Raw genomic sequence first — 24208 nt, 5'->3', positions numbered from 1 at the left:
AAATTTCAGCAATCCTTTACCTTTCTGGTCAAAGGAGAGTTACCTTAGTCTATTAAAATGATGAATCAATGATGTACAAGTTTTATTTGTGTAAAATAAAAATTAAAATGAAATCTAATTGTTTACAGATATCCAAACACTAAAATCATATTCATGCATAAATGTAAATGCAATTAGTAATTAACTGCAATAACGGTATAGGATAATACAAGTAGTATGATTTTGAACCCTGACTTACTGAGCATTAAGCTCAAAGTTTCAGATAAAGTTAAGTGTACCTATTACATGACAGAACAGCAAGTACATAACATTACAAATTTTAAAAAAATCAACAGAAAGACAAAAACAGGAATCTAAAGGACATCATTAAAAATATCAAAGTTAATTTAGTTTCTGATTATTCAGTGTTTTAAATTTCTTCTTTAATTTACTAGAAGAAAAATTTTTTAACTAGTTGTCATGATTTTGTTTATCAGTCCCAATTCTGTTTTAACTATGAAAGAATTACATCAGGACCCCAATCCCTCAGAGAGTTTACAGGCAACCAGAAATGCAGGACTGGAGAGTGCCTGTGAATCACTGGCTTTCCATTACAGTACTGTATCTAAATTACAGTCAAAATCCTGGGGAGGAGATTATTTTCTGACAAGCCTGGTCAGCCACATGGAGATCAAGATAACCCGTAAAGCTGAAGTTAGTCAGCCAAAAAATTTCTGCATACACCAGATTAACTGGTCAACTTGTCTCTTAGATCAGCAATATTAAACTAAGAAATATCTCAAAAGTTATAATCAACACAAATCAATATATTTTGTGTTGTTTGTCAAAAAAAATTATTCTTCACTGTGACTAGTCAACCATAAAACAACATAAATTAACACCTGATTAAAGGAAATAAAACATTTGGATTTTTAGCACCTCAAGTTTATTCACCATTTTAGACAAACATAACCACGTTTGTAAGGCCATCTGCTCTTGCATTAAAACAACTTCATCAGCCCCTCTAAAATGGTTTGGAAAACAACAAGACAAAGAAAAAACATGTGCCAGACATACTTATGTTCCACAAATTAAATATTTAGATACTAATGTAATAAGGAAGTTACCTGCAAAGAAGTTTTTTTGAGCAAAGATAAAGTGATAGGTTGCTTTATAAACCTCAACTTCACACTGCCATGTCTGTGGCATGTTCCATATCCGGGGATAGTTGGCATTAATATGAAACTGTGAACAAAACACTAAAGCATCAGTATGCGCTTCAAACATGACAATGTGTGAACAATGCTGAGATGAAGGGTCAACCACATACACTTTGGTGAATAATTAAAACCATTTTCCTGCTGGGATGAACAGAAGGCCTCTCCAGTTTTTTAATAATTTAATCTCTTTCTCTGTGCCTGAAGGTCAGTTGACACTTTATTCATTTGTTTGAAAACTTCTACTATGAATTTCTCATATTATACCACAGATTCGCCATCTGCTGTTGCAGCAGTTACGCTGAGCACTTTATAATCTAATTTAACCTTTCATAGCAAGATTCCACCTTCCTCAGCCTACTACAAAATATCATCTAAACAAACAATTTTTAAGCCAAATCATCTATGTACTGTGGCTATTAAGTGCCTACTTTTACTTGTCATTCAGGGAAAGGAAGCATTTTCAAAACTAGTGCATATGCATTTCAGTAGAAGTTAACTGGAATTCAATTGCTGAATTTCATGAAGTACTAAATGCACAAATTAAAAAGCTAATCCATCATAAAATGTATTTGTCATACTTAAGTAATTTAGTTCTAAGTATTTAAAATACTTCACAGTATACTAGTTAATGTACAATCGTATATTTTGCAGGAGAAATGTCTTAGCAATGCAAGTCTGAGCAACACTCTACTATTAAATCTTTGCTGAGCACCCAGAAGAGACAGTTTATAAGTTATATTATGCCTATAAACTAGGTGAGATTAGCAAACTCAAGCCTTCACAGACTGGGGCCTAAATCAATGTTTAACTTTACACACTTAAGTAGCTCTTCAGACTTCAGTGGGATTACTCAACATGCATAAAATTACTTGTGCATAATTCTTTGGAGGATTGAGGTCTTGTAAAGTATATACAAATGCCCCAATCATTGCACTGTTTTCTATACTTGCACAACATTTATACCAGGCATATAAAAATGATTTATATTAAACCAAATGTCCATCAGAGACAACTGCACCTCTGTGCTTAACAATGCTTTGTTACTGTAGACTTACAGCTAACATTTCTGCTTCTAGAAGAGTTCGGTACTGCATACTGCTGGTGGCATCAACGTGTAAAAGCTGTCCTTTAATTGCAGGGGAATAGCCTAGCAGACAGAACAAATAATGTTTACATCATGGCTTCTCTTGTCATAGAATATCAGGGTTGGAAGGGACCTCAGGAGGTCATCTAGTCCAACCCCCAATCTTGTGTGACAAGATTATTTCTGAATTACAGTAAAGAAGCAAGAGTTGAACAGAAATTCAAATACTTTATAAATAAACAACATGAGGTGCAAAACACATCGTGAAGAGAATCAATAGTATGAGGCTCCAGTTCAGTCCTTTACTAGTTGGATGACAAAGGCTTAAGATAATGCAGTTGAGGAATCTGGCTGGTCCAGAAAAGGCTTCTCTGGGGCTCTGGAGACCAGGTTTCAATTTGCAACTCTGTTGCAGCCTGTGTGTGAAACCTTGGGCAACTCACTTAGCTTCTCTGTGTCTAGTTATCCATCTGTAAAAGGGGGATAGCAGTACTTCCTCACAGAGGTGTTTGTGAGGATACAAACATTAAAGATTGCTCAGATACTATGGTGATAGGGATCATATATATGTACAATAGACAAAAGAGACAGTGAGAGATAGGAAAGGCAATGATCAACTTCAAAAGGAAGCTGCATCTACTACTCCTTATATACAGGGTAAAGATAAGACACACAAGCAAAAGCAAGTAAAGAAAACTTCAGCATATTTAATATAGGACTTCAACACTTACCGACAGGGGAGGGCAACAGAAGAGCCCGAATCCCGGTCTCCCTTCACCCCCATCTTTATCTTTATCTTGACTTTACATGGTATTTCTATGACTAAGTTAATATTTCATCAATGTATTACCCATTATGTTTCTAAAGATTTGTTATGGTAATCATATTGAAAAATAGGATCTGCTTTTGTACAGATACAATTTATGTAATATGCTAAAGTATTAATAAAATTAGATAAAATAAGAGCTTTGTTTTCAGTAACTAGGGAGAAGTTACTGCAATGTCTTATTGATATCAATTAGGGTTTCACAAGAGTTAAATCTGTATTTTTAAAGTGCTTTGAGATCCTGTAATGAAAGGCACTATGAAAGTATAAGTTGTTATTGCTCCTTTACAGAGAAATGTAGGTCCTTTGTAGCCATAAGGGGAAAACAGCTTACTATATCCACAATCCTATGAATAAACAACTGTTTTCTCCTGTGCACAATCTTAAGAATGTAAAATAAACCGCCTCATCAACTTACCATTTTCACTGACTGTCATGGGAATATTTATTTCCAAATACGAGCCTGCTCCAACGTTTACATGTACAGCATTGGTTTCCTAAGGAGGGGAGAAAAAGTTTAAACGTTATTTCTCCCCCATCTTCAGCCAGTGTATGTCATGCCTCTGGCCATCATTATTCATGGTTAAATTGTCAGGATTAAAAAAGAAGGATCTAGCTGACTAGGATATGTCCTTAATGTTTAAAAAAAAAAGAGAGAGAAATCATGATACTGAGAATAAGTTAACATTAACAACCAGAAGATCCTTGGCTGAAAGAGAAACTGGTGAGGATGAAAGAAGATTATATTTCCCTTTCTCTTCTCCCGCCCCCCAAAAATACCATGTTTAAATATCTCTAGATACCACCTGACAAATGAAAATATGCACAAACAAAAAGCCAGACAACCTAATCGCAGGAGCTTGTAAGATTCAGAGGTATCTTAAGAATTTATTTCTTACCACCTTGCCATTATTTACCCTGTTTTTGGTAAAAAGCAAATCAATAGTGGCATCTGCAATGATATTCATCCGCAACTCAAAAGCAAGGATCTGTCTTGGCTTGCCAGGCTGTGCAATTTCTGAGACTTTCATAACCTGGTAATCTGGCGGGAAAAAAAATTTCCACAAACAGTCCCTAGAAAACAAGAAGAGAAATATAGTTACTCCGATGGAAAGAAACTATTTGTCTCATCTACAAATTTCTTTGCCACCTGTCTGTGTAATTGAATTAGATCCTTGGAAAGCCAACAGGTAAGGAAAGTGAAGGAAAAAAATAACATTTGCATAAAGCTGCAAGATACTGAAATCTTCAAACCTAAATCAATGAAGAGACTTTCGCCTCATTAGTGAAATCAAACTCAAAATAAATTAGATATTCAAACTGCTAGGAAATAAACTTTTGCAGGGATGGTTGTGGTGGAGAGACATGTTATGAGGGGATGACAGGAAGGAGTAACATCATAATCCCAAAAAGCAAATACAAGTACGTTACATTCTTTCTTCCATTTCATCTTCCCACCACAATATACTGTAATTGTCTTGTTTTGGAGATTAGGATGAGAGAGATGACAAGGTCACTTTTTGATTGTGTATAATTTATAGAAGCACAGAAACTATAACAACAAATTGTCTATGAAATTAGAATGTGTGGATTGGAACGTAGTCTGAATTTCTGCAATTTGAACCAAATATATAGCCACAAGAAAGGAAACTGAGAGGATGATAAAAGCATAGATAGCCTGATATATGTGGTTCACATAAGGAGTCCATCAGTGAACTAACGTCAAATTCCACAGAACTGTTTTAAAACTGTAACCACATATGAAATACTTTCTTGGATAAAATAAAAGTACTTGAATGAGAATGGTCTTTTTACAGCGCACTCAAGACCTGACTGCTGTAGTAGCTGAGAAATTATCATTTTTTCAGAATTACCCTATGCAGAGTCATTAATGCCAACCTGAAGAAGTGAAGGGTTCTTGAAATGGACTTCAGAGGTTAAAAGTTGGATTTTTAAAAGCACTTAAGTGAATTAGGGCAGCAAATCCCATTGACTTTCATTATGCTTCTAAACAACTCAGTACTTTTGAAAACTCCACCCTAATTTTTCTTTAAAATCAGCAATGAAAAAGTTATGCCCAAGATATAAAACATAAAAACATAAGAAAGGTCATATTGTGTCAGACCATAGGTCCATCTAGCCCAGTATCCTGTCTTCTGACAGTGGCCAATGCCAGGTGCCCCAGCAGGAATGAACAGAACAGGTAATCGTCAAGTGATCCAGCCCCTGTCGCCCATTCCCAGCTTCTGGCAAACAGAGGCTAGGACCATCATCCCTGCCCATCCTGGCTAACAGTCATTGATGGACCTATCCTCCATGAACTTATTTCTTTTTTGAACCCTGTTATAGTCTTGGCCTTCACAACATCCTCTGGCAAGGAGTTTCACAGGTTGACTGTGCATTGTGTGAAAAAATACTTCATTTTGTTTGTTTTAAATCTGCTGCCTATTAATTTTATTTGGTGACCCCTAGTTCTTGTGTTATGAGAAGGAGTAAACAACACTTCCTTATTTATTTTCTCCATACCAGTCATGATTTTATAGACCTCTACCATTTCCCCCATTACTCATATTTTTTCCCAAGCTGAAAAGTCCCAGTCTTATTAATCCTTCCTCATATGGCAGACGCTCCATACCCCTAGGAATTTTTGTTGCCTTTTTCTGAACCTTTTTCAATTCCAATATATATTTTTTTAGATGGGGCAACCACATCTGTACGCAGTATTCAAGATGTGGGTGTACCATGGATTTAAATAGAGGCAATATGATATTTTCTATCCCTTTCTTAATGATTCCCAACATTCTGTTTGCTTTTTTGACTGCCGCTGCACATGGAGTGGATGTTTTCAGAGAACTATCCACAATGACTCCAAGATCTCTTTCTTGAATGGCAACAGCTAATTTAGATCCCATCATTTTATACATACAGTTGGGAGTATGTTTTCCAATGGGCATTACTTTGGATTTATCAGCATTGAATTTCACCTGCCATTTTGTTGCCCAGTCACCAAGTTTTGAGAGATCCTTTTTGTAGCTCTTCACAGTCTGCCTGGGACTTAACTATCTTGAGTAGTTTTGCATCATCTGCAAATTTTGCCACCTCACTGTTTATCCCTTTTTCCAGATTATTTATGAATATGTTCAATAGGACTGCTCCCAGTACAGACCCCTGGGGGACACCACTATTTATCTCTCTTCATTCTGAAAACTGACCATTTATTCCTACCCTTTGTTTCCTATCTTTTAACCAGTTACCAGTCCATGAGAGGTCCTTCCTCCTTATCCCACGACTGCTCACTTTGCTTAAGAAACTTTGGTGAGGGACCTTTTCGAAGGCTTTTTCCCCGCGACAGTGATGTTAAATTTAATTATATTGTGGTCACTATTACCAAGTGCTCCAGCTATATTCACCTCCTGGACCTGATCCTGTGCTCCACTTAGGACTAAATCAAGAATTGCCTCTCCTCTTGTGGGTTCAAGGACTAGCTGCTTCATTTAAGGTGTCAAGAAACTTTACTTCCGTCCTGAGGGGATATGTACCCAGTCAATATGGGGATAGTTGAAATGCCCCATTTTTATTGAGTTTTTTATTTTAATAGCCTTTCTAATCTCCCTGAGCATTTCACAGTCACTATCACCATCCTGGTCAGATGGTCGGTAATATATCCCTCCTGCTATCTTATTATTTGAGCATGGAATTACTATCCATAGAGATTCTATGGCACAGTTTGGTTCATTTAAAATTTTTACTTCATTTGATTCTATGCTTTCTTTCACATATAGTGCCACTCCCACACCAGCACGACCTGTTCTATCCTTCCGATATATTTTATACCCTGGTTTTACTGTGTCCCATTGATTATCCTCATTTCACCAAGTTTCTGTAATGCCTATTATATCAATATCCTCATTTAATACAAGGCACTCCAGTTCACCAATCTTATTATTTAGACTTCTAGCATTGGTATATAAGCACTTTAAACACTTGTCACTTTTTAGCTGTCTCCCATTATATGATGTAATTGAATGAGACTTTTTTTCATTTGACTGTTTCTCATCAAATCCTACCTGTATTTTATCATCTTCCATCCTCTGCTCCTTACATACCTTGAAAAGACCCACCACTTTGGATCCTTTACCTGACCAAAGAGTATGTAACTCACCTCAACAACCATGCCTCCATCACTGAGCAAGTTAAAATATGAACACAGGTTTCAGAGTAGTAACCGTGTTAGTCTGTATCCGCAAAAAGAAAAGGAGTACTTGTGGCACTTTAGAGACTAACAAATTTATGCTCAAATAAATTTGTTAGTCTCTAAGGTGCCACAAGTACTCCTTTTCTTTCTAAAATATGAAGTGTGCTTTAAGAGAGCAAATATTCTCGGTGATACTAAAAATTAGAGGTTTCATGTTCCCAGCAATGCAGCATGCTGTACATAGAAGTTCTTTCCTTTAGGTACTTCAAGATATTGTTTACTATCTATACTCCTATACAGTCTCACACTCCTATTAGGTAGTCATCACAACCATTTCACAATTGAGTAAATGGCATACATCCAAAAGGAATATCAAATATGTGATTCTTCTCAACATTTTTTTCTTAAATGGCCAGATTGTCACCTTTATGCAACTTGTACCTTACTCTGTAAACAGTCCCACTGACTTCAGTGGAATTACTCTCAGAGTAAAGTGCTATCCAAAGTAAGGAATGGTGGTAGAATCTAGGCTTGTAATGTAAGGCAAAAGGCCAAACCTGTAAGTATTTGTTGGGATTCCATCAAGCATTTGCCTGTTCCCACCCATAATCCTAATTTACAGAACAATCTTTTCCTCTTTATTAATTCCCTACCCTAATCTGAAGGGAAACATTCAGGAAGAGTTAGTTTACAATATCCCTTAGCTCCAAGTCTCCCCCAAAAAATCATTACAGTTTTATTACATACAGAAAATGGCACAACTGTGGAGGGTTTTTTTTTTAATGACTTGTGTAAATTTACTACAGATACAGAAATTTGACAGCATCAGAACTACATTCATTATATAGGAATGCAATGTATTGATTTAAAAAAAAAATCTAAGTGTTCTGCTTATTATCTTTGTGAAGAATCGTCCTTAAATTCTGGAGTACATGCATAGCAGCTAATGCTGAGCCTACTATTAGGCCTAAACTACTGGTCAGAGGCCCTTTAATTTCATATTTTGACTGTTATATACTTAGTTGTCTACCATGTACAATTAACAGCCTGAGCAGCAATATCAATGGAGGCTTCATTACAATTTCCAAATAGGAAATGATATTCAAGATTAATATTAAAAATGCAATTCAGTTTAATACCTTTGCCTGTCAGCCCATGGTCCATAGTTGAAATCTGTTCCTTTCCCACATACAATGTCTAATCCCCAACATGGAGGCAGATCTTGCAGTTTACTGTCTTCATCAGTTGTTTCTCCATCGTTATTTTCCTCTGTCTCCTCTGGTACAAGACCTGTAGTTTGTAATACAGTAAACATTACTCCAGGAAGGTGTTTCCAATTATGAAGAATTTTTGCAGACCACTACACAATTCAAGTATGCAGATGTCAGTTTCATTCAAGATCACTGCAAGAGGCAAGAGTCAAACCATCCTTCATGTAGACTAAAGAGAAAGGAAGAGAAGGATATGACTGAAAGCAAGAGTCCAAGGAATTTTTCCAAAGCACTCAATGACAGCTAACTTTGCTCCACTGAAGTCAGTAAAGGCCACAGAACCTACACTACATAATTTTAGCGGTAAAACCTGACTTCTGTCAGCACAGCTTTGCACGTGGCACTGCCTTTTCAGTCCTGCTGACAAAACCCTCAGCTACTGTGGGTCAAGTTAAATCATCTTCCTAAGCAGCATAAATCTTCTACTGACACTCTTATGCTGGTTCAATGCTTGTGTGAACACTGTATTAACTGCACCTACAGCAATATTGCCACAATGACAATTACCGTGACTGCTCTCTGCTCAAATTTTTGAACTCTTCTGCTTAATGGTCACAGTGCCCCCTTTGAAATATCCAGAGTGTTTTGGAAATGCCTCTGTTCTTGCTAGCTCACTTTTGCAAACACACAGGTATGGCTCCATGTAAAGCTACAGCTAAAACGCCAGCGAACTTTAGTGCTGCTGCCTACTACAGGAAAGTAGTCTTGGATGTCCTCAGCAAGTGAGGAGAGGAGCAATGGAAGTATAACTACAGAATTCACACAGCAACATTGCAAAGGAGATGCAGAAACTGAAATATGACAGGGATGAGTACCAATGCTAGGCAATGGAGAAGGAACTGCAGCAGTCCTAACAAAAGTCAGTGGAGGAAAACAAAAAATTTGGTGCTGCCCTTCAGAGCTGCCACTCTATGCAGAACTAGATGCCATAACGAGTGGGGACCCCAGCAACTAGTGACTAATAGTAGATTCTTCATAATGTCCTGAGGAGGGTACACCAGAACCACACATTGATGAAAAGCTCACTAACGAGTGAGACATGAGCCCACATATACCCAAGAAGCTCTGAGACCCAGCCAAACTCAGAGAGAGCCCCCTGAAAAATGGACTAGAGTAGGTTTAATTTACTACCCCCTATACTGCACATGGTTTTTAAAACAAACTTTCTTTACCGCCCCCGACGCTTCACTATCGCCTATCCGTTCTTCACACACCCCTCAAAATGGCAAACAACTGCAAGTGGGCAGGGAAAAAAGGAATTAGATTTTAAAGTAGCCGATTTGTTTTAAAAGTGCAGAGTAGCATTAACAGGCAAAAAACAACAAAGAATACTTTAGTCAACCAAAACACGTTCTCATATAAATACATTAGCAGGACTTCGATGCATTCAAAATAAAAAAACTTTTTCAGGAAGAAAAAAAATTTCCAGTACAATAAAAATAAAGTAAGGCAAATATAATTCAATCCATTCAAAAACAAAAATGCATTCAAATTAAATACATCAAACATACAGAAGAATGCTTGCAAACAATCCAGTAACTGAGCACTGAGACTACATGAATTCTGAGCTACTGTGCAAGATTTTACTCTTTCCCCACAAAATAACTGATTCATGTGCCCCTTCCAGGCAGAGGTCCCAAGCGGATGCATCTGGTTCGGCATCGGGAGCAGCCAGGGGAGACGTAAACCACCGCCTTGGGGGTCAGGAATAGGCGTACATACAAGACATTGTTCCTCTTGCTCACTATCACGGTATGGCCGCAACCAGGGAGGGATAGGGCTGGGGACACTCCAGCCGGTGGCTCCTAACATGCACTGTGTTCCAACTGCTAGTCCTGGTTGGTCTGGTGCGGGGGAGGGATCTCCTCTGCCCCTGCACGAGCCACTCCTGGGGCCAGGTTAGACCCACCCAAAGGAACTTCCCCTAGTTGCAAGAAGCTGTGCCCTGGACCCTGCTTTCTGCCCCCATCACTCCCCAACGATAGGGGGAGGTGTCACTGTATGGGGAGCTGCCCCTCCCGTCTGTACAACCCCTATGCATCCAGATGCCCTTACACACCAATACATCCCTACCCGCCCCGCTGAGTCCCGCCCCCTGCATCCAGACCCCAACCTCACTAAGCCCCAACCAGCTGCACCCAGAATCCCACCCCACCAAATCCCACTTCACCAGCACCCAGAACCCTGCTCCCCCTGCCGCTGAGCCCTGCTTAGGCCACATCTTCCCCATACCCAGATCCCCCTGCTGAGCCCAACCACTTTCATCTGGACCCTTCCCCCTGCAGAGCCCCAGTCCCTGCACCCGGACCCCCCACAGAGCCACCCACACCTAGATTGCCCCACACAGAACCCTCTTATCCCATACATGGTTCCCCCACATTAAGCCCCTCCACACTTGGATGCTGCCAAGCTAAGTCTGCTTGCCCCACACCTGGATCTGGGAACAGGACCGGGCATGAACATGAGTTTCTGTCCCTCTCGCTTGCTATCATGGTGCACCTGACATGGAGGGCCAGATGTGTTTCTGAGGCGAGCTCAGGCCTTGCACTGTGTCAGGGTCAGGGTCAGGTGCAGCCTCACTGCCAAATCTGTGTCCCAGAAGGAGATGGACGGTCTGCAGGGTGATCCCCCTACCTCTGTGCAGTCAGTGGCCTGAGCTTCCCACTGCCATGCTGGAGCCTCCACTCCCATTTCCTTTCTAATCTATTGTCTAGAACAATTTCATTTCTACTCCAGTGACTCTACAGTGACATGCTGAGAACTACTTAGCCATGCCATTCACTAAGGATGGAAGCTGGCAAAGATTAGCTTCAATGGGGATACTCAGGTGCTGTACTTTATGCACATATTTAAGTGCTGTGCCAGATCATGCCCTAACTTCACTCCTGAAGATGTACTGCTCTTTAGGGTATGTCTACACAGCAAAGAAAAACCCATGGCTGGCCTGTGCTGGGGGGAGGGGGGGGGCGCGTCCCATCGTTCCAGCTCTAGTCCAAGCCCAGAAGTCTGAACAGCAATGAAACTGAAAGCCCCACAGGCTGAGCCCTGTAAGCTCAAGTTGGCTGGCATGGACCTGCCGTGGGTTTTAAAGTCTTCTCTGCTTGGCATACATGGAAATATTAGTATTGCTATCAGCTCTGTGGAGCCATATAGATGAGATAATATGTCTAGTAAGAAACCTATTTGTCAAAAAACATTTCCTGAATCATCTTTGTTGTCTGTACTTGCTGACACGTATTTTGAACTAAATTACCAAAATAACTGAAAATGCTATGATTATATTGTGTTATTTTGACAAATAAAATATGCAGAATTTTAAAATATTGTGTGCAGAATTTTTAACTTTTTGATACTAAATTCCCTAAAGAGTAAACCTTTCGGAGCACCAATCACCACCCACTTCTCTACTGTCAAAACAGCCCTCGTTTTGGGGTCTCTGTGCTGAAGGGATGGTGTGAGCCTGGCACACAACTCCAGGAATGTGGCCTTCCACATATGAAAATTCTAAAGCCACTACTGATCATCTAGATTTGCATCACGAGCCAATCCCACCATTCGGTGCTCATTTCACAGGCCCAGAAACTGCTGCTCCATAGTGTGCAGCTGGTCAGTGAGTGCCTGCAGCAGCTGGTGACTTTTATTCACTTTCCACATTATCCACACCTCTTCAGTTTTCTCATTTTCTCTACTGCAGACCCAGCTGTGATAGTACTTGTAGCTCCATAAGTACAGAACAATCAGCTGCTCTGTCTCTAAAACAGACAAGCCAGCTCTGCTGATCTGTTCCGCATCCATGACTCTGACAGCGAGATGGAAAACCAGCATGAGGAAGAGAAGATTATGGGATGTAACAGAGGGAACTGTGGGAATTTGATCCTCCAACTCCCACAATTGCCTGAGAAGAGCACTGGCAGTCCACAATGCACTGCCAAAAGATTTCTTAGAAGGAAATGCACTGAACTATGGCCCTGGGAACACTGGGATACGTAATCACCATGCTGCCCTTCTTTTGCCAATATAACCTGTCAGTGTGAGGGCGTGCTGCACCAGCAAAGATAGTCAAATGTGAATACAAACTAGCGATAGCAATGTCCGCAGCTGTATGCTGGTAGAAATTTTCCTAGTAAAACCTTCCAATTAAATATGGTTGGATTTTTGCCATTTACTTCAATGTGGGCAGAGATAGGCCAACAATGAGCAATTTTGAAAATCCTATCCCTTGTGTTCAAGACCCCTTAGGCCAACGTTTTCTAACCTGTGTGCCTCAAGTTAAGCTCATAAAGCTATATTAAAGACTTGTCTACTTGGGGAAAAAATGACCAGTTATACCGGTCTAGTTATAAACTCCTTCCGAAGTGACAAAAGCTATGCCAAAAACAACCTACTATCCCAAAATAAGAGCATCTACACAGGAGGCTACAGTGGTATTATATTGGATTAAATTCACACCTTAGGTCATACTGAGAAAATTTCCCTGTGTACTCAAGACCTTATACACCAACATAGGACTGGACTGATTTTCAAAAACATCTGCAGTTCCCACTGATTTCACCAGGAGTTAGGTTTGCTTAACATGGTTTTACAAATCAGGTGATTTCTATGTGGATGCTTAAATATAGTTTTAAGTAGTTTAATGGTAGGCACTGAAAATTTGGCATTTTTAGAAGTGTGTGAGGAGAGTTTGGCACCAAACTCCCATTGATGCCATTCTGAAAATCCCACCTCCAGGGTCTTACCTTCTTCAGACTTGCAGAGAGAAGCCTGGATATTGGGTTTATCTAAATGTTGACAATATTCATTGTAAAGCACAACAGCTAATATATACTGTTAAAAACATTGTTTTGACTCAAATATAAAACAGTACTCTTTTCCATTTATGTCAGTGGAACCTGCCCACCTGTTCATTTCAATGACAACAACATGAAAATTTAGTAGATAACACTTAAGAGGGCAGGGACATTCCATACACTTTCTTGCGACATTTTTATGGTCTCACATCCTGTGCTAACTCTTCCAAGCTGAAGATCAAAAAAATTCTTTCAGCATTCCAGACAGACAATAGTAAGACATTAAAACTAATGGTATAGTAAGTCCTGATAAATAAATAGTACACAAATTATGTAAACAACACTATTATTTAACAGAAGATACCTGGTTCATCCATGTAATAGTAGATGTCAACATCATTGGACTGCATTACAACAAAGCCTTCTCCCATTAACCTTGGTGGTCTGTTGTAGGGGGAAAAAGGGTTAGGTCAATAATGAAATGTATCCTAGAAGAAATTAACTTAAGAATTTAAATAAAGCTAAATTTGAATTTTTGGGTATCCTGAAAAAGAGAGTGCAGGTCATGCTCAGCTGTAAGCTCAGAAGTAATTTAAGTACTTAAACTTTCAATAAGTAGTAACTAATCCACTTTTAGAAAGGCATTTGTACAGAAAATATCTTTTTGGCTGCCAATGGCCTAATGATAGTACTATAAAATATCCTCCAGGTTACCCAGATCTGAGGAAAGCCTCAGGTCTCTTACTAATCAGTTCCTTTCAGAGCCTCCAATATTGTAGGAATAGTGCAGCAGGTTCAGTGGCTGACCTCTCTGCTAATACAGAGTAATTCTAATAAGTATTTTGTGGTTCCATAGTAGCTTCCAACTCATGATCTCAAAGCATTTTACAGACATTAATGAATTAAACCTCAAAAACTTTCTATAAAGCAGATAAGTATCCCATTATATAGGTGGGGAAACTCAGAAAACAGAGAAGTTGCTTAAAGCCACAGTCTATAGCAGAAACAAAAAGCATAGGGGTCAGATTCTGTGCTGTGCCTTTAGGAGATGCAGCACAGAACTCTCAACCCCTAACAAGTGAGGGCTATGGTGGTTTTAAGTTATCTATGCAATCTCCCAATCGTGGGCTGCTCCAGAGGCTGCATAGGTTCCTACTGTAACTTAGCCAGGCCCTCAGGACTGTCTAAATGACAGCAGTCTCCGTATGCAGCCCTACGGGCTCCATTATTGCCCGGAATCAGTGCATGTGCACCCCCAACATAGCCTCCTCATACTCACCAAACCCTCTTCACCAGGTCTTGCAAGGAGGTCATCAGGAAGCAGCCTCATGACTATATTCTGCAGCATCAGCCCCAAGAGAATCCCTTCCCTGACTGAACATAGGTCCTTTAGGACCCCTTTATGTTGCTCTGGCCCTTTTTACCCAGCCTCAAGGGGCTGGCCCAGGAGAAAGGATTTCACCCCAGACCTTGATTTCCAGGCTCGGGTTTTAACCATGATATCACCACAACAGATGTATTTGGGAAGCAGCGGAGGAGAAAAGAAAAAAAATATAGTATATAGCTTTTTACATTATTTGAAGTTTCAGAATGAGGGACAACAGAGGCCTTAGGAGAAGGCAAATTGTTAACACACCAGTGCAACGAGTAGTGCAGTGAGATCTCACACTTAGTGCAGCATTCAGAAAGTTCACATGAGTAAGAGCATTTCTTACCACACAAAGCATAAGCGATTTCTGAAAATAAACCTAATTTTTGGTATTTAAGTCTCTTTTCATTGGTCATTACTGTTTTTTCTGAATAAGGACATGTCAAGGTTCCTTCCCCACTCTGAACTCTAGGGTACAGATGTGGGGACCTGCATGAAAGACCCCCTCAGCTTATTCTTACCAGCTTAGGTTAAACACTGCCACCACCGAACAGGGGAAGTGCCCACTTGGAAACGTCTCCCACCCAAAATATCCCCCCAAGCACTACACCCCCTTTCCTGGGGAAGGCTTGATGAAAATCCTCACCAATTTGCATAGGTGAACACAGACCCAAACCCTTGGATCTTAAGAACAATGAAAAGCAATCAGGTTCTTAAAAGAAGAATTTTAATTAAAGTAAAAGAATCACCTCTGTAAAATCAGAATGGTAAATACCTTATAGGGTAATCAGATTCAAAACATAGAGAATCCCTCTAGGCAAAACCTTAAGTTACAAAAAGATACAAAAACAGGAATATACATTCCATTCAGCACAACTTATTTTATCAGCCATTTAAACAAAACAGAATCTAACTCATCTCTAACTAGATTGCTTACTGACTTTTTACAGGAGTTCTGACCTGCATTCCTGCTCTGGTTCCGGCAAAAGCATCATACAGACAGAGAGAACCCTTTGTTGTCCCCCCCCTCCAGCTTTGAAAGTATCTTATTTCCTCATTGGTCATTTTGGTCAGGTGCCAGTGAGATTATCTTAGCTTTTCAACCCTTTACAGGTGAAAGGGTTTTTCCTCTGGCCGGGAGGGATTTAGAAGTGTTTACCCTTCCCTTTATATTTATGACAGGACATCATTGGTGTCACTGGTAGTATGGAAACATAATATCTGATTGTAAACTATCACAGTAATAAAAAATTAACAGAAAAATAGTTATGTGCTTTGTTACAATACAAAATATAAAACCGTTTAAATAACCTGCACCATTTTAAAAGTTCAAACGTTAATAAGAAACCATTCTATAGTCTTTTTTTCTTTTAAATCAGTTCTCAAAATGCAGGCCAGTTAAAATATTTTAAATTAAAGCAACTTGAAGGATGATTTAACCAACGTATTGAAATATCAGGTTCAGTTTGAGATACTTATGCTCACACAAAGAGAGACTTGTATGTTACCTTATTCCATAATCAACTAATGAAGCCCCACTTTTAATTTCCATTTACTTAGCAACTCTTTAACATTCTCCTTGTCCTATATTCAATTCTTTTATTTGTTAATTGTTTTCCTACAAAAATAGCATTCAGAGCCACAGGGACAGATCATCTTCAGTAATTAGACCATTAGTATAATAGTGTATGTCCAAATCTGGTATTTTTCCTGTAACTTTATAGGAGGAGTCATGAAGTAAGATTATCTGACAAAACACTGTTACCTTGACACGGCTGTACTATATACCCTTTCTAAAAGGACATAAATGAAACATAGGAAAATGAATACTTTCATTAAAAAACTGGTGACAAGAACAAATCTATATTCCTAGTTTTCTTAATCCCATGCATCTTTAGAACATTAGAATTCCTATGGTTAATTACAACCTTATACGATGTCTCTTTTGTTTGGAATACATAGATCTATTTAGCACAAGCCATTTCAGATGCAGGGTAATCTGGCCATTTACACCCTAGAGGGGGAAATATGAAATTATTTTCCTTACAGCTACACCATCATAAACAGAAACCACCAGAGTTAAAGATGCATTACCATTTCTATTCATTTATAATTTTCCAGAGCTTTCACTTTTGAGGCTAAAATTTTCATGAATTGGGCTCTGCCTCTAGATGACTTAAATCAAATTTTGTTCATAAGACAGAGGAAAGGGGAAGGAGGATACCTTTACCTTCAGCAGCCCACAGATGTGGTGGTCTGGGATAGAAAGATTGAGTATGGTATAGAAATAGCCTTAATGGAAGAAAGCACCTTTGAACATTCTGATTAAAATTAGTTTGGTTTTCACTGAACTATGACACTTTGAAAATGGCATGTCACACACATGCACACACTTTGCAGATGAGATTTTTGCAGACAGCTAAGACGACAATACTGTGCATGCAGGCATGGCTCACTTTGCCACACACTGACGAATGTAGTAGGTACGGCCTCCTGTTTCAGGTGTACACAGGCTTGAGACCAGAATGCTTCGCTCCCCTTAAGGTGGCTGTTAAAGGAGATCTGCTACAGTGAATTTTCCGAAGTGCACAGATAAGCGCTCTCCTTTGCCAGATCTGCAGGAAAGAACCTCTGCAAACACACCACTTAGGATCAAAAAAGTGAACTTAGAGGTGCACACATATGAATTAGACTAAATGCAAGGAATGAAGTTAACTGCAAAGGTCATTTAGCTGCAGACATATGTGGCCAATATATGCCAGCAATTTTTCATTATTTCTCTGTGTTTATTTAAACTGAAGTACGTTGTACAAGTATAGTTTACCGTGTCTTTCTCACATATGGTATTCCTAGATTCGTATCTGGCACACATAGTAGAGTTGCCAGGTGTCCAGTTTTCGACGGAACGCCCGGTCAACAAAGGACCGTGGTGGATCCAGTCAGCACCACTGACTGGGCTGTTAAAAGTCCAGTTGGTGTGGGCTGGCAGGGTCCCTACCTGGTTCCGCATGGCTCCTTGGAAGCAGCAACATGTCCCTCGGCTATTAGGCAGCCACGGGGGTTCTGTATACTGCCCCTGCCCCGCCCCAAGTGCTGTCTCCTCAGTGCCCATTGGCCAGGAATCATGGCCAATGGGAATTGCAGGGGCAGCGCCTACAGGCAGAGGCAGTGCGCAGCGCCATCTGGCCACACCTCCGCCTAGGAGTCGAGGAACATGTTGCCACTTGCGGGGAGCCAGCTGAGGTGAGCGCCGCCCAGAGCCCGCACTCCGAAACCCCTCCCACACCCCAACCCCTTGCCCCAGCCCTGAGTCTCCTCCCACACCAAAACTTCCTCCCAGAGCCCGTAATCCTCACCCCCTGCCATGCCCCAACCCCCAGCCCTGAGCTCTCTCCTGCACCTAAATTCCCTCCCGGAGTCTACACCCCGAACCCCTCATCTCCAACCCCATCCCAGAGCCCGCACCCCAACCCTCTGCCCCAGCCTAGTGAAAATGAGCAAGTGAGTGAGGATGGTGGAGAGCGAGCGACAGAGGGAGGAGGGATGGAGTGAGCAGGAGGTGAAGCCTCAGAGAAGAGGTGGGATCTCAGGAAAGAGCAGGAAAGGTAGCAGGGCAAGAGCGTTCAGTTTTGTGCAATTAGAAAGTTGACAACCCTAACACATAGTAGTACACTTGTATCTAAGGCTATAAAAAAAAACGTGCTTGATAAAGTTATGTTTGTGTAATCAGAACTACCGTAATGCATATACACATAAAGGGGCATGTGAAACTAAAACTTTTGCGTATTCTGAATGAGCATTTAACTTTACAACCTTAGTGTTTTCACTTTTAAGTTTAAGAATTAAGTTTAAGAATTAAACTTTAAGAATTTTGAGAAGTGCCCACTTGAGAAAAGAGTCTACCAAAAAATGACACACATATTCCAGTAACTTCATGTCTGACAAATCCATAAAAGCCATTTGAAGTGGGAAGGGGGGAGGGAAGAGAGACAAAGAGATGCACATAGAAAAGCTATACCAGCTGACAGAAGGAATAAATAAGAGAAGGGGGCCAATTAGGGGCCAACTCCTCCTCTCTCCCACTTAAGCCAAATACCACCATCCCCATCTCCTTAACCTCTACACTCTGTTCACTTTTCAGGAGAAAAAACAGAACAACTTACAATAAAACAGCAGCACAGGAGAAGACTGCATTTATGCTTCTATGTTTCTTTTTATTTTGCTCTCTGTCCTATTCCTTTCCTGCATTTTCTTCCCTGCATCTGCAAGTTGAAGTCGTCTCTTCTTGTTTTTTCTCTTCTCCATTTGTGTTTTTACTTGTTCTTCCTGAATCCACCTGGATTTTCTCTCATTTTCTATGCCTCTCTTTTTTCCTTTCAGTATGTCTTTTCTCCTCTCACTGATTACATACCCTATGAAACAGGATCTCTTTTGCACCCGTGCCCTGCCAGAATCTGGTGTTCTGTTGCAGGAGAGTTGAGAAACACAGTAGCTGACTCAGGCCAGATAAGTAGCCACCTGCATATAGAAATAGTGTGGCTGAGTTTCCTGTAGGATCACTACTCACAGTGCTACTCAAGTCAGAAACAGTCTATTTTTCCATATCAAGCCAGCTCTAGGTATCCATTAGTTTTGCAGTGAGGAGGCAGTTTTGGATGTCAGCCTGCATTAACTTAACCAAAGGGAACAAAGGAGGATCCTTAGTGGAAACAGGGGAACAAGCTAATAACTTGAATATGTTAATCCTATTTTGCATTAATCTTGTTAGTTTATTTTTAGTACCAGCTGAAGAAAATTCCTTGGTTATTTTCTGAGAGAATTTGAAGTTAGCTACTCTCTATTTATTCTCCCTCACAGAGGAATTTCTCAGCCTTCTCCTATACTTAGAAACAACAAGGCTGAACATGTGTGTTTCATACACACAGAAACTCGGGAATACTTTATAAACCAAAAGATTATTATACACATACAATGCAGACAGATAATTCATTCTTGGAGTCAGGGTTGTAAATACATACAAGGACAGAAAGCCAAATATTTCAAAGTTAAAGCTACACAAACTCCTGAATATTTGAAAGTACAGAAATGATGAATTACAGTTGTTGCAGTTATCTTAACTCTACCCCAGTGCCCCACCACAATATGAACCATCCTAAAACAAAAACGTCTTTCATACAATTAGCATTTCAGGAAACTCTTAATTCAGTCAGAACCTCTGTACGTTGTGACATTCTTTTTCATGAGCCTAGGCTAAAGTGAAGTCAAAAATTTTCAGCTTTAAAAAATAAATAAAACCCTCCCCAAACAGGCTGGGATCTATAAAGAACAAGCCATAAACTGAAATATAATTCTTTCCTGATAATTATATTCACAGTATTGCAATGAGCAGTCACTGAAAGAATCACTAGTTGAGCATCAGTCCAATAAGATATAAGGCTATCAGGCACTATTTCAAGAGTATTAAAAATCCTTAAACTTTCATCTTCACTGAGGGTACCTAACTAGATCAGGGTATCAATCCCTAGCTACATAGGCTTCAGTACTGGTCTAGAACGATACTGAAGGAATGTCTAAAGGATTCCATCTTTTTAAAAGGTTTTTTGGAGAAAAACATTGCTTTCAAACAGTGTTCCCATGACAAGAATTAGGGTTGGATTAACTGAACATTTAGGATACAGTTAGCTATACAAAAAGGCATATCTCCATATCCCTCCACAATGAGAGTCCCTGTTTGACCATGTGTCTTTTCAGGAATCAAACACGAGACACCAAAATAAAACAATATTTACAGAAGGGCAATGCTGTAAGTGACGGTGTGAAGCTAAGCAGCGCAAAACTCAGGAAGGATTTCCTGCCAACATTCTCTAGTTTTTGATGGCTCAACAAAAAAAACCTAATCACCTTAATCTGGACTGTTGGCAGTTCTAGTTCCAGAGTAGGTAAAAAGGATGAAGGTTTTTTTAAAATTAAAAGGACGTCTTATATTGTATCTTCAAAAGTTAAAAAGACAAACTTATTTCTGACTTATGTATGATAGTAAACTCTTAACTTACACTTACCTCAACTAAGACCAGCATGCTGAAGTTCAAAAATTTACTCCTCAATTCAATGAGGCATCCTCCAGAAAATGCTGGATGGTGTGTATATGTATGTATATAATCATATATAGAATAAGACCAGACAAACACACACTATTTTCCAGGGATATTACACGGAATTTACCTTCTGTTGAGCAAACAACATTTTTAAGACCTGAAAATGAAACAGCTTTGCCTTAAAGGGTCTGTTTGCACATAAAATATTGCTAGAGAAAATCTACTTAAGGACCCTTGTCACGGTAGACAGAATTTTGTGCTTGTCTACATGTTCATACTGTTTCACTGCAAAAATGTGTGCACATTGCACTGTTTCCATATAGGCACATATACTGTGCGCATTGCTATGGTATCCAGCCACCATACGCAGCTTGCAATTTCCTTCCTTTGCCTGTCATCTCTGCTCAGAATTTTTTCAGAACTGTGTTCTATCAAAGAGCAGGAAATGCAGAAGTGTAAGAATCAATAACTTGCATACATATATGATCCACATTTTATTTGGATTTACCACTGTATCATAAGTCAGGTAACCATTTTTCTCATCTTAAATCAGTCAGATTACAACCCTTATTTTAAATTTAAGGAAGTTCACTAATAGCCCCTGATAATACACAGAATTGCAATAAAAATTTAAAAGGTAGTTTAGTTTGGGGTTTGACAGTCTTGAGGATTCCTTAAGATCATGTTCCTCAAAACTTTTTGACTTCCTACTATAACTAACATGGTGCAGCTTATCATATAATTTCACATTTTTCACTATTTTCAATAGCTATAACTGTATATAAAGTGACTATATGCAAGTCAACAGCTCAGCCTGTATTTGTCCTAAAACTTACAGCTGCAGACATAGGCTTTAGCAGCAAGCAGCTTGTAGCAGAACTTAATTGAAATAACATGGGTTTATTTAATTAATGAGAGATACTAATCAAACATAGCAAAAAGTGCACAGAAGAGTTTTAAGGTCATAGCAAAACAGCAGTAACTCTTGCACGTCTCTCTATAAATATTACTCTGTTAAATGTCAAATGTCCAAAGTCTCTCTAGAGGCAAACGTGTATCTAACTAGACACAATGGCACGAAGAAAATAAGACCATACTAACAGAAACAAAAGACAGTCTTTTTTTTTTTTTTTTTTAAGTCAATCTACAACAGCAGCAAAAGAACAGGCTAAAATGTCAGATTTCATCTGGATTCTTAAAAATAAAATCTTACTCATCAGTTTGAAGACCAACGTATCTTGGACTGGGAACTAACATGACTCTGACATTTTCCAGTTTTCCTTTCAAAATGTGCATAAACTGGTCAAGGTGACTTGAAGGTGGTTTCGTGGTGTATGTTAAGAAAGCATCATCAAAGTTAATGCAGAGTGTTTGTGGCTGATAATGATTCCCAAATGCCAAGCGACCCTAAGTTAAAAGAAAGATGAATTACTTTATTTTGCATTGCTTAGTTTACACTACTTACACAGAGTAATGAACCAGTCTACCGTGCCAGTAAAAACTATGAGTGAAATCTTAGCCACAGTGAAGGCGGTGGCAAAACTTCCACTTACTTCGGTGGGCACATCTACAATAAAAGACTCATGGCATGGCTGCGGCTGACCCAGGCCAGTTGGCTTGGTCGCATGGGGCTGAAAATGGGCAGTGTAGACATTCAGGCTTGGGCTGGAGCCCAGGCTCTGGGATTCTTGCCCTTGTGGGGTTTTGGAACCCTGGCTGCAGCCCAACCCGAACATCTACACTGCCATTTTTATCCCCGTGAGCCTGAGTCCCACAAGCCCTCGTCAAGTGACCCAGGTTCTGGGACTCTGTGCCACAGGGTTTTTATTCCAGTGTAGATATACACAATGGGATCAGGACTTTACCCCATGTGTCCAAACCTGCAGCCCTGACCCAGGTGTCCCCTTGAAGGAGTATGAAGATCCTACATCATTAATGCTGAATTACATTCAAACAGCAGCACTACAAAAAAAAAAAAGATCATTGTAGAACAATAGGTAATCAAGAATTTCAGATTCTGTGATAATTTACAATGTACTATGACATATCACAAAAGCTGTTGAACACTATTCTGAATTCACCTGGTACCAGAAAATTCCACTGATTTTAAAAAGATCCTAATACCTATATTAAAAGTGACATGGAAATAAATAATTTCAGTAAATAAGCCACCTAGTTAATTTGTTAGTCTCACATTTAAAAGAAAAAAAATCACACAAAAATCTGTGGTTGAAAATCCAGAGTAAATGGGCTTTTATAAGGGTAGCAGAATTTGTGCTGAAAAAAAATAAAATAAAATAAAGCCAATTGAAACTACCTTCATGATTCAAATAAAAGCATGTCAGAAATAAAGAATTAAATTATGGTAATAATGAAGTCACAACTGTAAAAGTGAATTTTAAAGTTTCCACAACTTAAAGGCATTTATTTATTTATACACCAAATGGGGAATATGTCACTTACTGTGCTAACATTGACTTTGATTACAGGAATAAGGGATCTCCATGAAGAGGAAGGGTCTTGAGATTCTGTTTTTACTTTAACACTAAAAGACAAAAAATCAAATCTATATTCAAATATATGTAATGGACATAAACAAGAAAAATCAGAACTAAAAGCTTTCATGACTCAATCTTTGTTTTGCTACACAGGGGTCATCACCAGATCTCTCATTAAAAGATGCTATGGTTTAACAAATATGTGCAGTAGTCAATTTTACAAGATATGCAACAATAACCACACATATCTAAAAGGAAGATCAAACCCTGTTTTTAAATATTACAGATAATCTTGAGGACACTCAAGCTTAAGCAGCAAGGAAGAGAAGTTACTCATTACTTCTAGCACTGCACACATTGTACAAGATATTATGATTTATTGTCTGTCAGATTTTCGCTTAAGGCATAATGACTTCCGCACAGCACTACCTGAAGAAAAGCGACTGACTAGGAAGAGTTAATGGCCTTCTTCAGAGCCTCATGCTATTAATCCCCTGGAAATGCCTTGTACTGCAGTAGTTCTAGCTGTTCTAAACTGAAAGAAAAAGCCAACAGATGTGAATATTCTTTTGTTTTTGTCATAAAGGTTGTTGAAGTTTCAACTGATTTTGTACACTGCCTTTTCTAGAGAATTAGTGTCCTATACATTAGGACATCTCAGCATTCCCTTTATCTTATAATTTTAATTTCCCCCTCTACCTTTTAATTATGCAAATCTTAAATGGGAGAATTTTACAATTTAAAAGTATGTAATGAGAGCTGTAACACGTATGAAAAAGGAAGTTCTCATTTTAAGACATATTTAAATAATTAGTTATCAAAAACACTCCTGTCGATTAGCTTGCTAAAACAAAACTTAAGAACATGAGTGCTGAACAGAAAAT

The 24208-nt window shown here is 39.2% G+C and overlaps 1 protein-coding gene across 16 annotated transcripts in view; it reads right to left on the bottom strand.

Moving 5' to 3' along the window:
• Positions 1-24208, bottom strand: part of BLTP1 (bridge-like lipid transfer protein family member 1) — a 246531-nt gene that overhangs the window by 170357 nt on the left and 51966 nt on the right. For all 16 annotated transcript variants that reach the window (XM_073341054.2, XM_073341048.2, XM_073341041.2 and 13 more), the window contains 8 exons: positions 23290-23371; positions 22040-22233; positions 13727-13806; positions 8444-8594; positions 4027-4183; positions 3528-3606; positions 2255-2346; positions 1107-1224 (listed from right to left, as the gene is read on the bottom strand). In XM_073341054.2, the coding sequence (XP_073197155.1) occupies positions 1107-1224; positions 2255-2346; positions 3528-3606; positions 4027-4183; positions 8444-8594; positions 13727-13806; positions 22040-22233; positions 23290-23371 (953 nt within the window). The remainder of the gene's footprint in view (positions 1-1106; positions 1225-2254; positions 2347-3527; positions 3607-4026; positions 4184-8443; positions 8595-13726; positions 13807-22039; positions 22234-23289; positions 23372-24208) is intronic.

This window comes from Lepidochelys kempii, chromosome 4, assembly GCF_965140285.1.
Source record: "Lepidochelys kempii isolate rLepKem1 chromosome 4, rLepKem1.hap1, whole genome shotgun sequence".
In the NCBI taxonomy this organism is placed as follows: Eukaryota; Metazoa; Chordata; order Testudines; family Cheloniidae; genus Lepidochelys; species Lepidochelys kempii.
This window is presented reverse-complemented; position numbering and strand designations above follow the sequence as displayed.